The 14,462-nt window shown below is 37.4% G+C and overlaps 2 protein-coding genes across 2 annotated transcripts; one reads left to right on the plus strand and one right to left on the minus strand.

Annotated features, from left to right (window-relative positions):
* Positions 1-483: 483 nt before the first annotated feature.
* On the plus strand, positions 484-5,392 carry LOC121324864 (sequestosome-1-like). The gene is made up of 7 exons (XM_041267072.1): positions 484-1,018; positions 2,565-2,718; positions 2,986-3,121; positions 3,324-3,404; positions 3,759-3,958; positions 4,137-4,323; positions 4,679-5,392. Exons 1-7 carry the CDS (start codon positions 780-782, stop codon positions 4,840-4,842), a joined length of 1,161 nt encoding a protein of 386 aa, XP_041123006.1. The 5' UTR covers positions 484-779; the 3' UTR covers positions 4,843-5,392.
* On the minus strand, positions 5,265-10,388 carry LOC121324477 (MRN complex interacting protein). Its single transcript, XM_041266412.1, has 7 exons — positions 9,033-10,388; positions 8,785-8,844; positions 8,257-8,354; positions 7,938-8,007; positions 7,337-7,497; positions 6,346-6,451; positions 5,265-6,083 (listed from the first exon to the last, which is right to left on the minus strand). The coding sequence occupies exons 1-7, from the start codon at positions 9,090-9,092 to the stop codon at positions 5,568-5,570; spliced, it is 1,071 nt and encodes a 356-aa protein (XP_041122346.1). The 5' UTR covers positions 9,093-10,388; the 3' UTR covers positions 5,265-5,567.
* Positions 10,389-14,462: the final 4,074 nt, after the last annotated feature.

Below are 14,462 nucleotides of genomic sequence, written 5' to 3' on the forward strand. Positions count from 1 at the left end.
AATCAATAGCTTGACTAAACCTACACACATATTTATTCAAGATGCTTTTTTTTATTTTGTAAGATTTGTATTATCACAATGATTCGGATAATTAAGAAGCAGTATAAATGAAGCAAGTGCTTAGTGCTCAATTCACGTGTTTATTGCTTTCCGTTTAAGGGCAACTTAAAAATCACGTCCCGTCCCAAAGTGTTCCAGAATTATGGGGCCAGGTGGCAACCCCAATGTTAATGTAAATGTCTATGTATTTATGTAATACTGCATTTATGTAAAAAAAAAATGATAACGCATTACTAATCGTTCTCTGTACGTAATCATTATCTGCTACGTGAATTTGTTACTGGATTGATTCAAGTAGCAAACTGGTTCCGTCCTGTTTTAATGATAGGTTTATTTTAGAAGAGTTAGAAAAATCTGCTTTGTCATTCATCGTCCATCCCAAATCCCCCTGCGCTACCCTTGTGTTTACAAATATTCAAACACGTAGTTTGCATACAACAACAGATTGACTTTTTGGTACAGAAAGTGGAATCTCCCCATATGAATAAACAATCAATTATTACACTTCTGTTTGTTTTTTGCTGAATAACGTTGGAAGCCATGTTGAGTGGCCAGGATATATAAAAGGGAGGCGGACCCGAAACACAACACAACCGTCTCAGACTGCACCGCAAACAAAACGGGCGAGTCCCGTGACAGCACAGCGAGAATTTCAAACTGCGCAACAGCTTTTTGAACCGGGTTAGCGAAACCGAGGAGCGAAAGTAATACAAGTAACAATGTCAATGACTGTAAAGGCCTATCTGCTTGGTAAGGAAGATGTCCACAGGGAAATTCGCAGGTTTACCGTGGATCAAGGGGTTTCGAGCAGCTTCGAATACCTGTCCAGAAAAGTGGCGGAGGTGTTCCAGTGCCTGAAGAGTGTGAGCTTCAATATGTACTACAAAGGTAAGTGTGGAGGCGATAGGGATGCCACCTGGCCCCATCATTCCGAAACAATGCGAGACAGAACAGGATTTTGAAGATGCCTTTAAGCTGAAGGAAATCAACATGTGAACTGAGCCCTAAACCTTTGCTAAATTTGATTCTGGTGATTAATTATCTTGAGGCAACATGACAATACAGTAGTTTTTAGCAAATGAAATAAGTACATCAGTATTTATTTTATTAATAGTTTAGTGCTCAATTCACGTGCTTATTGCTTTCAGTTTAAAAACCACGTCCTGTCCCAAAGTGTTCCGGAATTATGGGGCCAGGTGGCAACCCTAGGAGGAGGGGAACCAAAACTGTATTGACAATTCATAGAGCAGCTTCCATGTCTATTTGTACAATTTTGAAGATGGAAATTAGCAAAATAAATAAATAAAATAATGTAAAATATTTATAATATGTAATCTCCTAAGTGGGTGTATTTTGTATTACTGAATCGACTATAAAATGTTCCAGATACATAATTTGAACATTCCGTATGTTTAGAGAACATTATTGTTGTGTCCACTGGAATTTTCACTTTCCACATCCCCCTGTCAGTGTAAGAAGAAAACCTGCGAAAACTATAGCTTGGCACGGTAAAGAGTCCGGAACTGTAAATGCTAGCCTGTTTTTGGTGAGCACAGAAGAGTTTGGGTTTGTGTAACAACACACTGGGCGAATGAGAAAAGGGGGAGGTTCTCTTTACAATGTTTACATGTGTTTTATAGAAATAGTCAACAAACTGTCCTGATGAATCAATTTGTTTAAGATACAGTGGTTACGTTTTCATAAGTTTTTACAAAGTTTCCGTATAGCATCAAAGGCTTTATACTGCTCTTCCACTTCTCGCCGGTCAGTACCCTCTAAAAACGTGCTGTTTTCATATATTTCAATTTTTCATGGATTTGGTCAAATTCTTCCTGATTTCTGATAATTTTTAATATGAAATTACTGCAAGACCTGTAAACAAGAAGTCATTTTATTTATTTATTTCTGTCTCTATCTATCACTGCAATACCAATGTCCACTGCTTTAAGTACAAAATGCAGCCTAGGGCACATGTTTCTGAAAAACAAGTAGATTTAACAGAATCTACAGTCTAAAATACCTTCTTAAGTTTATTAGATTAAAAGGCAGGTCAACTAAGAGTCAACATGTGTGTTTTTACTGTACTGTAGAAACCCACCCTGCCTTGTGCAAAACAAGTTTAGTCTTTTCCATAATTTCTGAAACAGGATTTCAGTAGATATAAGCTAAACTTCTAAACATTTTTATTTATTTTTTTACAATTTTATCATAATATAAATTACAGAAGGCATTTGGGGAGATTATCAGCTTTGATCCCAAACAGTTTTTTATTGTCTGTAGAAAGCAGTGCATGAATAGCAGTCTATATACATATTTACACATATGCCAAAACATGTCAATTACATTATGTAACACTATTGCACTAGGCAGAAATTGATTTATTTTTAAATGCCAATGCAAAGAAGTTTATATGAAGCAGTATGCAATGCACCTGTGGTGGCCCTGTGGGCACAAAGTAAATAAACTAAAGTACAGTATATACTGCATCTCGGAGGATCTGCTAGCCCGAGATCATGTTGTATTGGTCCGGTCGTGGGCACGCGCTTCAAGTGCACTGTCTGCTCAGACTATGACCTGTGCTTCCCCTGCCAGGCAAAGGGGATTCATCGGGAGCATCCTCTCCTCCCCATCTGGTCTCCGTTTCAGAACACCTCGGAGGTGAGGAGCAGCTCCAGCACATTAACTCTGTCTGAGGACTTTAGCTTTAATGACTTCTGGGCTAAATTCAATGAAAGCACCTAAAGTATTTTTTTATAAGTATAATGCCGGATAGGATTGGTATTTTTGTTACACATTTTAATTTGTTTGACGAAGTGTGTTTTGTGGACAAGTTTCTTACAGTATAAATCAGTTGGATGTTTAATTTTAAAGAGGCTTATTTGAGCTGTTTCCCCAGTGTTGACGTTTTTGTGTTCCTGCTTTCAGTGGCTCCCTAGGGGGAAGTGGTTGCGCAAGATGAGACATGGCTTTCCCCACTGCATGTGGGCCGGAGCCCAGAACAGGCCCCACTGCAGCCAGCCTGGCCCACAGCCTGCTCAGGAGAACACTACTGGAGAGCCAGGTGAGGCAACTCAGTTAAAACCTAACATTTTATATTCCATGCAGGTTTGCTGGTACAGCTCTTTTGGAGTAGCTTTTAGTTAACAGGATTTGCACAGATTAAAGAGAGAGATGATAACTATCTCTTAGACAGGCTCTACTTTAAGATCTAATGATTTTCTTACATCCCGTCCCCCCCCCCCCCCCCCCCCCCCCCCCCCTAGCAGGAGCCTCTGAAAACCAGGCTAGTGCGGATTTTCTGAGAAACATTGGAGAGGGCGTGGCAGCTTCGCTGAGCCAGCTGGGTAAATATCTTCCAAAAATCTTGGGGAAGAGTGGGTTTCTAAAATTGAATTGCAACAGACCCTACAAAATCATATTACTTAATTTCACATATCAACATCCTGTTAACTACAGTAGATAACTTTATCCAGGGGTGACATTCACCCAATATAAATACAAACTATGTAACTGCTAATTAAATTCATTACTGTTGTTTTTGTGGGCCCCCATCTGTCTGTCAAATACTACAGATAATAAATACATTGTTTGCTTAGTAGTTGGCGCACATGTCTCTGGGCAAGTAGATTACTGCAATGCATGCAAAGAATGTAGTCTGGTCTTGAAGCTCTGGTCTAATGCGCTCATTTTTCCTGCAGGCATCGATGTTGACATTGACGTTGAGCATGGTGGGAAGAGGGAAAAAGTGACCCCGACCAAGCCTTCCTTTGATGGAGCCTCTGCTGCAAACAACGGAAAAACAGAAAAGAGTGGGGAGAGCAGTGCTGCAGAGCCCATGGCTAGCGACTTGGCAGCAGATGGGCAGAGTGGAATACAAATGAACAACGAGGCCTCCAAGGTGCCTGTTTAAATCGACATTGCTTCTTTTGTAATAAAACCAAGATATAAAATTAAAGCACACGATTCAGTTCTTCTATTATTTTAATGTTCTATCCAGCTGACAATTAAACAATGAAAGGCTATGTTTCCCACACATTTGCATGAGCTGTAATCATTTTGCTGCTTTGTTTCTACAGGGGCAGAAACAGCCAGGCTGTGATGAGGAGTGGACCTACCTGTCCCCAAAGGAAGTAGACCCCTCGACTGGGGAGCTGCAGTCTCTCAGAATGGAAGAGTTAGACGAGGGGCCCAGCTCCCTAAACCCTTCACTGCAGGGCGCCACCAGGCTGAGAGAGGCTGCTGTTTACCCACACCTGCCCCAAAGTAAGCATTTGATAATATCCATCAAGCAAGTAAATGAAATCAAATTGTGATAACATTATATAAAGAATTCAAATTACGATGTCTGTAAAGATATTTATAATATTGTACAAATAATTGTTTAGCAAAATAAATAAGGCAAGGTACCCAGTCTGAGGTATTGGACTATCCGGTGAACATCTATGTATCTAACATTAAATTGAAAGACTACAGAACTACACCTATGAGAAAACTTTGATGCCAAGGCTATCCTATTATATCTACATTTGTTGTTTTAATTTGCACACACTGCAGAGTATATCAACACACCACACGTTGGTAGGGTGTGGTTTCATTGTACTGTATTGCCTGTTTTCAGACGCAGACCCGCGCCTGGTCGAGTCTCTTGCTCAGATGCTGTCGATGGGATTCAGTGATGAAGGCGGCTGGCTGACTCGGCTCCTCCAAACCAAGGACTTCGACATCGGGTCAGCACTGGATGCCATCCATTATTCCAAATCCACTGCTCCGCCCCACAAATAGAAATTAGTCTGTTTGCCCAGAGCTACAGAGCACTAGTGTTTATTGCATTCCATTGACCTGTAGCCACTTCAGCACACTACACTCAGTTGCATCATATTACTGACTGATTATGTTCTACAGTTTTCATTCGCCACAGGAGGATGTCCCAGTAAATCACAGGCTCCGACAGGTGCAGGTGGTTTTATGTAAGGACATCTTCCTAAGGAGAAAAAAAACTGTATACCACAAACGGTCAGTAAGTATTCTTATTATACCACAAGTAGAGACTTAACCAGAGGGACAGTTGGTCTATAATTTAAATAAATACTGAAGGAATTATCAATGTCAATTAAATACATTTAACAAAATAGTAATGTCCTTCTAAACTGTGTAAAGCAAATGTCTGAAAGTTAAACATTGTCAGTTTTATTTGCTAAAGTATGTTTTGGCTTCTATTAAAATGAACTGGGCAAAGGCGATTATAACATGTTATAACTATATACATGGAAATTTCAATATAATACTCTGATCTTTGTTTCTATCCTATCTACAAATAAACAGTGCTTCAGAAGCAAGACTGTAATTTGGATTCATTTATTAATTTTATTGGGGCTTAATTTGATACTTTTATTTGAAGGCACATTTACATGAACAGGAAATACCAAATATACATCAGTTCTGCTTAAACATTGAAGAACAGACTACTTAACTCAGACAAACTAAACCATCAACATATAACTCAAAGATTAAAAGGTCTCATCAAAGTCATCATCTGTCTGGAACAGTAAGCAGAATGAAGACTGCAAGGGATTGGCTGTAAATGCTTGAGTAGAGACAGTGGGTGAAATAAAGGAAGATGTTGGCTGTATGCAAACTGAGGGAAACTCGTTAAACAAACCACCTGCAGTTAATTTAGATTTCTTCCTCTGCAAAGCTTTATCTTCTGATGTCAAGGATCCTGTTCCCTCGAGCTGTGAAGGCACGTCTAGTGCACTGCAAAAAGCTAAGGGGGTTGTGAAGGTTTGTGAATGCTGTAGATACTTCTCTGATTGAGTGGGAAAGTCTGTCTCCTCTTCTCTTGTGGTAGAAGAAAGGAACCTTTCCCACTTGGAAGCTGTCACCTCAGAGTTGTTAGGGCAGTACTCTGGAATGGTCGAATCCTTAAGGCTCAGAGAGGTTTTCCCGTTAGCAGTAGCTTTAGGAGGAGGCAATGGTTGACCAGCATTTTTCCTTGAAGATGTCAGATCTTTTTTGCCCCAGTTCTGTGATATACAGGGAATAGGTTTACAACAAAAGAAATATACATCATCCATACAAAACACCACCATCCATTGTGTTCATATTCTTAACATACATTAATACAAATTTCTTCTGCTTTGTTTGCACATATTGAACGTACAAATCAATATGGGTATTTTGTGTAAAACCATCTTCCAGGTTCAGCATAACATGTACAAAACAAATCTTAAACCCGCCCATGCCCAACTGCTCTTTACAAACTCGTCTTCTCCCTTTTCCTCTTACCTCCCCATACCTGGCTTTCTTCCACCTGGTCCCAAACTCACAATGATCAGAGTTAACAGACTCTTCGAGGGATGGATTACAAGAGTTCCAGCCTTTTTCATGCTTCCTGCCATTTTAAAAGGAATCACTATTAAGCCTGTATCTGGACAAATGCCTTGTTTTAGATTCTGTGAGCGAGTAAAGGGAAAACTATCGGATTATAATGTATCTCATTATAATGTAACTAAAACTGAAATCCGGGACCACCGTGCAACATGTTAAAGAACAGCAAATGCACCCAGTGTCAATCAATATCACCAATAACTAAAACACTAAACATAGACATTGAGCAAACTGAATCAACCAGAACATCACAAAGGGAGTTATGTGTGATTGAAGGTGTGGTCACTTTATTAATAACACACTTTTTCTTATACAGTGGGATAGACAGAATGAATGAACAAACTTAAAATCTGGACTTTGTTGCCTCTTTTTATTTTAATGAAAAATGATGGTACAAAAGCTTAGTGAATTTATTTAAATTTATCTAAGTGTCTGTTGATCTACACAGACATTCTGATTAAAATCTGGACTCTTAAGCACAGAAACGTTAGACTGTGAATTAGCTGTCAGATTCCTGACCATAAAAAGAACAAGATATGGCCCATCAGCTTAACAAGGTTGTATTTTTCAATGCACTGATGTTTAACACAGTTCACTCAAGATCGCAAGCAGTCAGCACAAATAAACAGTGACAGAACCTTCTCTGAAAGTTCATAAACTTATTCATGGAAAACTGCCACAAGAATTTATTTTTTTGTGTTTATACTGAAGGTTTAAACATTTCAAACTAGTACAGGGACAAAGGGCTTTTAATAATCTGGCATACTGGAAACCACATGGCAGTGCTTTTTGTCTTGGTTCAGTAAATCTTGTGGGAAATAATAATAATAATAATAATAATAATAATAATAATAATAATAATAATAATAATAATAGCAAAACCTTGTACCTCTGACTCCTCTTGATCACTCTCTTCTCTGTGTAAAACTGATCCTTGTCTGTGTACACATTCTCCTCTTCATCCACCAACCCCTCTTCTACTCCTGGCTCTCCAGTGCTATTCTGCAAGAACTTACTCCAGCGACTGAGCCCAGGTCCAGCATCTGTAGTCTGTAAGAACAGTAATATTAACAACACATTAGTAGATTTGTAAAATGCACTATGGCTGTAAAGTGTAAATTTAGAGCAAACAGTATGGACCCATGTATGTATATACAACCAGATCCTGATTCTGGTGCTGAAGAATGTTACCCATGTTTCATGACAACTGGATGAGCAGTTGTCAAGATGAAACTCTCCACCATATCCTCATCGGCACTGAAGTGAATTCCACTGGGACATAACGACTACATTATGGGATGTGAAACCACTCTTTCTTTTTTAAATTCTACAAAAGCGATAGCTCAAATTGCATTCCCAGCGCCTCACATATTGAATAATACAACACCAAAAAAAAACAAAAAAACACTACCACCGCCGCATCTGGGCTCTCATAAAGGCCGTATTATTTATGTCCCCGAATGATAGTGAAAATAAACGATCTGTCCTACCCGTTGACTATTAATGCTCAAACAGTCATCTTGTGGTAGGATTTCCTCAGGGAACTCATCTTCCTGTCCACTACATTTGGAAAAACATTTTTAAAAAAATAAGTTTTTTTTTTTTTTTATTCTGTACAAAAAAAGAATAATTACCACCAAACGATTTTTTTAAACAGGGTAGCGGTATAGTTTTCAATTAGAGTTTTATTATTATTATTATTATTATTATTATTATTATTATTATTATGAACTGTTATCAAAATAATGTAATGCAATTATTGTCAACTTCCTTAACAAAGTACGTGAATTGTCGTCTTGACAGTTTTACCAGGCGTTTACTTCAGCTGCCTGAGTCGCTTCTCCCTGCATCATATTCAGTTTCTGTACATGGCCCCGGCAGTCTGCGCCAGATCCCTGTCCATAAACCTGAATATAAAAAGTACACGTTAACATTTCCATGCAACGTTATTTTATTAACATGTGTACAGTATCATTCTGCTGTATATTGACTGCCTGTCTCATAAGGACACAGCCGGTTCTATAGTGACAGAGACCTTATTGATTTCATTTGGTTTAATTTAATCTGAACTGAATGCTCCATAGAATAACTCACAAAACGGCCAGGTATTACACAACAATTGATAATAACAGTTGTTCATCCTGGGAGGACAGTACATACCAAATTCTAAAAGTGTAATGATAATTACCGTACTTTTCATAATGAAACACACCACCATCTACAAGGCATTGGGCAGCACCCTAAGCCATGTGGACACACACAGGCGGTTAAATGCAAACATTGCTATGTAATTAGATTATTATTATTATTGTTTTTTTTGTTTTTTTTTAAACATACCTTTATTATAGATTGTTTTTCCTCGCAAATTTTGCACTTCCATTTCTTACACTTGTTCACCTATTAAGAAATCCAACAACATAATGTATTTGTTTTCTAAACAACTACACACATGATACAGAATCAATTATTAATATTCATCTGCATAATGTAGTCTCAGCCTCGAATAAAACCGGTCTACCAATATGTAAAGCATGTGTTTGCAAGTCTGTCGTCAAGTGATTCTATATGCATATTAAACAATTTACCTGATGGACCTGGAAGGTTTTACAGGAAAAACACCTGAGAACATGAAATTCTTGCACCATCGTGTGTTATTTTTAATGCTTCCCGGTTTTGTTTGAACTCTATCGACGTCAAGAGATACCACTAGTTCTGCCTATATTAATTATCAAACACTGCCCCCTCTGGCTCGGAGGGATTTAGTCTTGTGCTGGTATTTCTATCATCCTTGGATTTTAGCTCTTATAAAATTAATTTTGACTACAGTGTAAGAACAATTCTGTATTAAATAATTTAGAGTTTTTCTAGGTTGATTAGTTCTCTTATAAAAATATTTAATTAACATGTTACAAGAACGAGAATTTACTGCTAACACACATACACACGCTAGACACAATGTTTAATCAATAGCAGTATTTTATGAAGTACACAAATACTACACAGAAAGCAGAGAAGTAATAAAGTAAAGTTCTTCGTTTCTACGTATAGAAACACAATGTAAAGCTCCCATAATGCGCTAAACAGCTATAGCAGGCTAGTGAAATATTGCTCACTCGCATACACACAAGTTTACTTTTAAAATAAATTCTTCATACAACAATTAGATTACTATAAGTTGTTTCACACACAAGGTGTGCAAACTAAATAATTAATAGTTAAATTCAATGTGAATGTGTTACAATTAATTAATGTAGTAAAATGCAACTGGAATTACACTCAACAATTCCTTGAAGCTTAGACTTTTGGTTTTCTGGTTTGTTGAAGTGTCCAATGTAAAAGGCTCTCCTATCAGCAACAAAGTCTTCAAGCCCAATATAGGCTCAACAAACAGCTGCAATAAAGTATTCAGTCCTGATAGCATCCACAACAGTACCCGTCCGCTCTGTCCTCTTCGCCGAATCTTTAGCTACGCACGTAGCAGGCCAGTCTCAATTGGATACTGTGGTTTCAGGTGTACAGCGGACTCAGACTGGTTTGTCTGATAAAAAAAAGTTTTAAGGCAGTGCAGCCAGGCTTCAATCTCGTCGCATCTGGTTGTCGATTCACTTGCAGCTTGCTTGTTCCTTTTGGGTCCTGTTCTCACGATCCCGGAGTTGCAGCTTTGTTTATTAGACTGACAGCACCTTGTTTAGCAATCGATGTGGAGCACAGAATGTTTAGTTTTGCCTAGATATTTATAGTCTTTTCACTCTGCTGAGTAGCCACTTTCATGAGGTCATTTGTGTATCTTGCCTCTTTAAAACTCCCAGTCCTTTGATGTTTAATGCCCTTTTCCTTTCGGGACATCGATGCTTTATGTCTTCCTTGCGTCAAAATGGTTGTCGCATTTGTGACTAATCTGTACATAATTCAACTGTCCTTTCAGCCTAATCGTCCAGATACACCCTAGCCCCAGTCATCTCCAGTTCAGTATTCCTGCCAGGAAAAGAGACCATTTTTCTCAAGACACAGCAATTTCACCAGTTAGTCCAGTTACATTTCTAATACGCGTTCAGGTATTAATATCGTATTCAGGGAATATGCACCACAACATGTACTGCATGTATACATACTTTGCCTATCTAACTGTATATATAAAGTAAATCCCAGGGGTCTGATTTATATTGATAGAAAAAATAAAATAACGTAGTCTCCAAATTGATATTATGACTTTGCATGAAAAAGTTACTGTGTCCAAAATATAATACTCAGCAGACATGGCATTGCCAGAGATTACAGTAATGAAGCTTATTTGCCAAACCTGTCTGTAATCACTCATAATTCAATTTGTGCAATTGTAATTCAATACAAATGCTCTTTGTGTACTTTGTAATAGTTATTGGCAGTCTCCAGATTACCAGATACAGTATTATTTTTTTTTTTTTTTTTTTTTTTTTTTTTAGCCAATTGGGTTGTGAATATTCTAGCTATTGAATGAAATGTACAGTATTACTGCAAAACTGGCAAGTATTTTTCAAAGGTATTCATGTGCAAATATAGAATCTTGCTTTAAATGTTGGTGACTTTATATTTGCGCGCAACCTTTTTGAAAATTCCATATTTCCCCAAATTTCTTGTGGCCTAATGTCCGTGCAGTCTGCCCACGGTAACCAAAAGCTGAACTTAAATTGGAAATATTTAGAAACACACAAATACCATTAAAAAAAAATGCAACAGAGGGGGCTAGGTGATGCATTAAATTCGGTAATCTCTCACTCCTTGCTAGGCCTGGTTTAAAATCTTTCAGGTCTTCATTCCTGTTTTCAATTCCAATTGTAATTCAAATTCCAATTCCTTCAAAAGGAACTGGAAATTATATTTTAGGAGACATGAAAAATTTTACTTTATTACAGATCATAGGAATCATTGCCATACATATAATTAAAAACCTCAGCTGAGCACTGAATCACAGTTTGTAAATAAATAATACATTACTTGTTTTAGTAATCAAGAGAAGGTTCAGCAAAAGTGACAAACGGTGACAGTGGTATTCACAAAACGAATGCCTTAAATACTAGGGTGGTTCTAGTGAAGCTTAAAAAGAAACAAACAATACAACACAATACATGAATCATCACCACCACTACCCTAAAACAGAAATGTGTTATTTTATAATTCATATTTTGCCTTTGAGCAGCATTTTTATTTAAGAGCAGGAACAAACCCATGTAGCACCATGCTACAGTATGTTGCTTTCTGGCCATAGGGAAAGCTTGGTAACCTGGTTGATACAAGAATGAAAGTAGTGCAGTTTGTCTTGGTCGTCTTTCACTCCCTGGTTACATACGGTTCTGAACTAACTTGTGTCTGATGGAGTATTTATGCAGAACTGTCATACATTAGTAAAACGGGTTGGTCGTTTTCATTTTGGATGCTAATGGCATTCATAACTGTTAAGCATGCAAGAGTGCTACATTTAGATATAATAAAAGTAATAAATTAATTGACAAACATCAATTTCTTCAATGTAACTTTGAACTGCGTTAATTCAGGTTTTACAGTTAAATACACATAAATTTGATCATTAACTGCATTCTTCCATAAACTTGCCCTCCTGTGCACTGTAACAAGATACTGCTGGCTTTCCAGTTTGTTTACATTCTTTAAAGCTACTTCCAACAGTAAAAATAAAAGCCTTTTTGACATTCTGTCACTGTAATCTAAACAGTTACATGAAAAAGGCTGGCAGCAGCTGTGCTGGGTAAACAAAGAGAAGTAAACAGATTTCTGTTTGCTGAACATTTAACAGGAGTTGGAATTTTCAACATGGTCAAAGAGGCTCTTCTTCAAATGTGTAAACTCTACTGCTTCAGTCATGTGGGGCACTGCCCCTTTAAACCTTCCACATGGAGGCAAGATGATCATGAATATTAAACAATCCTGCATATTTAGGTCTTGCACCAGTATTAATCCAAAACTACAAACTCACTAGAGGACAAGAACATCCTTACATTTTCTAGGCTGCTTATTTAAAAGTAATAAAACGGACCTGCAACAGATCTGTGACATTTTCTTAAAACAAATAAATAGATAAATAAATCACTTTACTGAAAACCCATTCAGGTAGAGATGCATTATTAAAAATATAGCCACAACGCACAGCTTGTTGGCATGACTACAGTTAACATTTTTTTAGGTTACAAAAAATAAATTAATTATGACACAATGATAAACCTCTCCCATTTCTGGCTAAATATTTCACTATTTGTGGAAGAAAAGACTGCAAATTGGTCAACGGGTACATGTGTTGAAGATACAGAGCAAAATAACAATATAACCCCCCCCCCCCCCCAAAAAAAAAAACAAAAAAAAAAAAACACTATAACAAAAGAAACATTTCACAACACCAATGCAAAGATCTCAGATCTCCTGCTTTTAAAATACCTAAGTGTATTTGAAAAGCATTGGAAATGCACTGCAGAGTTTAAACATATTGAAATAGCTCTACCCACCTTAAAACATGAGAACAGGTTGCTTGACACGTGTACTGTACAGATGTTTAAACTGACAAAGCAGTGGATACAAATTCAGGAGTACAGTGATGTAAGATACCTTTAAATACATTGCCAAACAACCTGTGCAGCATTATTAGTATTCAGTAGAGCTAAAGCAACACCTTCTTCATCTAAAACACATGCACTTAGTCACAGCACACTTCTCAAACTGGTTACACACAGCACTGGAACTCAAAAGACACAAGACAGAGAGTCTGCATTCACAAGAGAAGGAGGCATCTGTAATCATCTTTGCAAGCTGCATTGTGGAGCCGTCAGAAGCCATTACCAGGCTGGTTTGTAACCTACTCAAATTGTCTTTGAGTAGCAAGCTTGGCCCCTTATAAGTGGTCTGAGAAGAAACTAAAAGCACATGCACTTCCTTATCCCATTTTTTTTTTTTTAATTCTAAAGCTGAATAGTGCTTTCTCATTTAAAAAGAACAGCATGTTACACTGGCAGGCAATTTACTGAAAGCTGTATTATAAGAATATGTATACCACTGAATATGTATACCAAACCATGCTTCAAAACAGACACAATCCACAATAGAATTGATTTCTTATGATCTTACTATGTGACACAGTACAGCTATTTTAAAAAAAAAAAAAAAAAAAAAAAAAGCTTTCTTAAACTTTGCTGTGATCATAAAATGCAGTTTTGACCAGACCTGTGTTGCACGTGCTACTGTACCAGTGGCTTGCATTGGACTTTAATTATTAGTGTCATTTCTTCGATTCAACCATGGGGTCATTTCTAGATACAAATAGTACAAAACTGGACTTTGAATGTGAAGTAAAATGAGTGTGTAAAACAATTAGAAAATTAAAAGAACAAATAACTTGAAATATAATTTTACATTTTCTGCCTGTTACTGACGAGCAAAAGCTCACCAGTGTAACATGACACAGCAACACTGTTATAGGCACTGCTATATTATAAATCATCCGGACTCCACCAGGATGCGGGGTTGATTTGCCAGGATAAGTCACAATGCCTTCCGTCTGTCAACGAGACTGTGTCAAGCGTATCAATTATGACAGAACTGGATGTGTGCGAGAACAGTACTGTCAAAATGATAGAATGGCTGAATGTTGTTCCATGAATTATAATATACAATACAGCAGGTGGAGCCAACAGTGCTGAATGGTCAGAAACATGCAGTTGAACTGGCAAATGCAGTAACTGCTCACAATGACATTAATAGAATAAACGGCCGAAGTGAAATTAAGGAGGTGGGATTTAATGCAAATGCTGTACACCCAACTTAGCGATAAAGAAAATGAAAGGAAAAAAAGGCAGAACATTTTTTAAAAACCGTTTCATTTGGAGTTTTTGTAACTTATTCAGTTGAAATTAACCACTATAAAAACACTGCATTATTTACCTGCTGCATTAAGGATGCTGTTCTGAGCAGAATACAGAAAAAAATACCTTGATGCTGCTGTGCAAACCCAAAATTATAAAATCAGTAATGTTGAC

This window comes from Polyodon spathula, chromosome 12, assembly GCF_017654505.1.
Source record: "Polyodon spathula isolate WHYD16114869_AA chromosome 12, ASM1765450v1, whole genome shotgun sequence".
Lineage (NCBI taxonomy): Eukaryota > Metazoa > Chordata > Actinopteri > Acipenseriformes > Polyodontidae > Polyodon > Polyodon spathula.

Excerpts from the sequence above, each read along its gene's own strand:
- LOC121324864 (XM_041267072.1), top strand. The coding sequence starts at position 780 with ATGTCAATGACTGTAAAGGCCTATCTGCTTGGTAAGGAAGATGTCCAC. Across the intron at positions 1,019-2,564 it reads ATGCGAGACAGAACAGGATT|CCCGAGATCATGTTGTATTG; the intron begins TTGAAGATGCCT and ends AGGATCTGCTAG. Across the intron at positions 2,719-2,985 it reads CGTTTCAGAACACCTCGGAG|TGGCTCCCTAGGGGGAAGTG; the intron begins GTGAGGAGCAGC and ends TCCTGCTTTCAG.
- LOC121324477 (XM_041266412.1), bottom strand. The coding sequence starts at position 9,092 with ATGGTGCAAGAATTTCATGTTCTCAGGTGTTTTTCCTGTAAAACCTTC. Across the intron at positions 8,845-9,032 it reads AAACCTTCCAGGTCCATCAG|GTGAACAAGTGTAAGAAATG; the intron begins GTAAATTGTTTA and ends ATTTCTTAATAG. Across the intron at positions 6,084-6,345 it reads AGAAAGCCAGGTATGGGGAG|AACTGGGGCAAAAAAGATCT; the intron begins GTAAGAGGAAAA and ends TGTATATCACAG.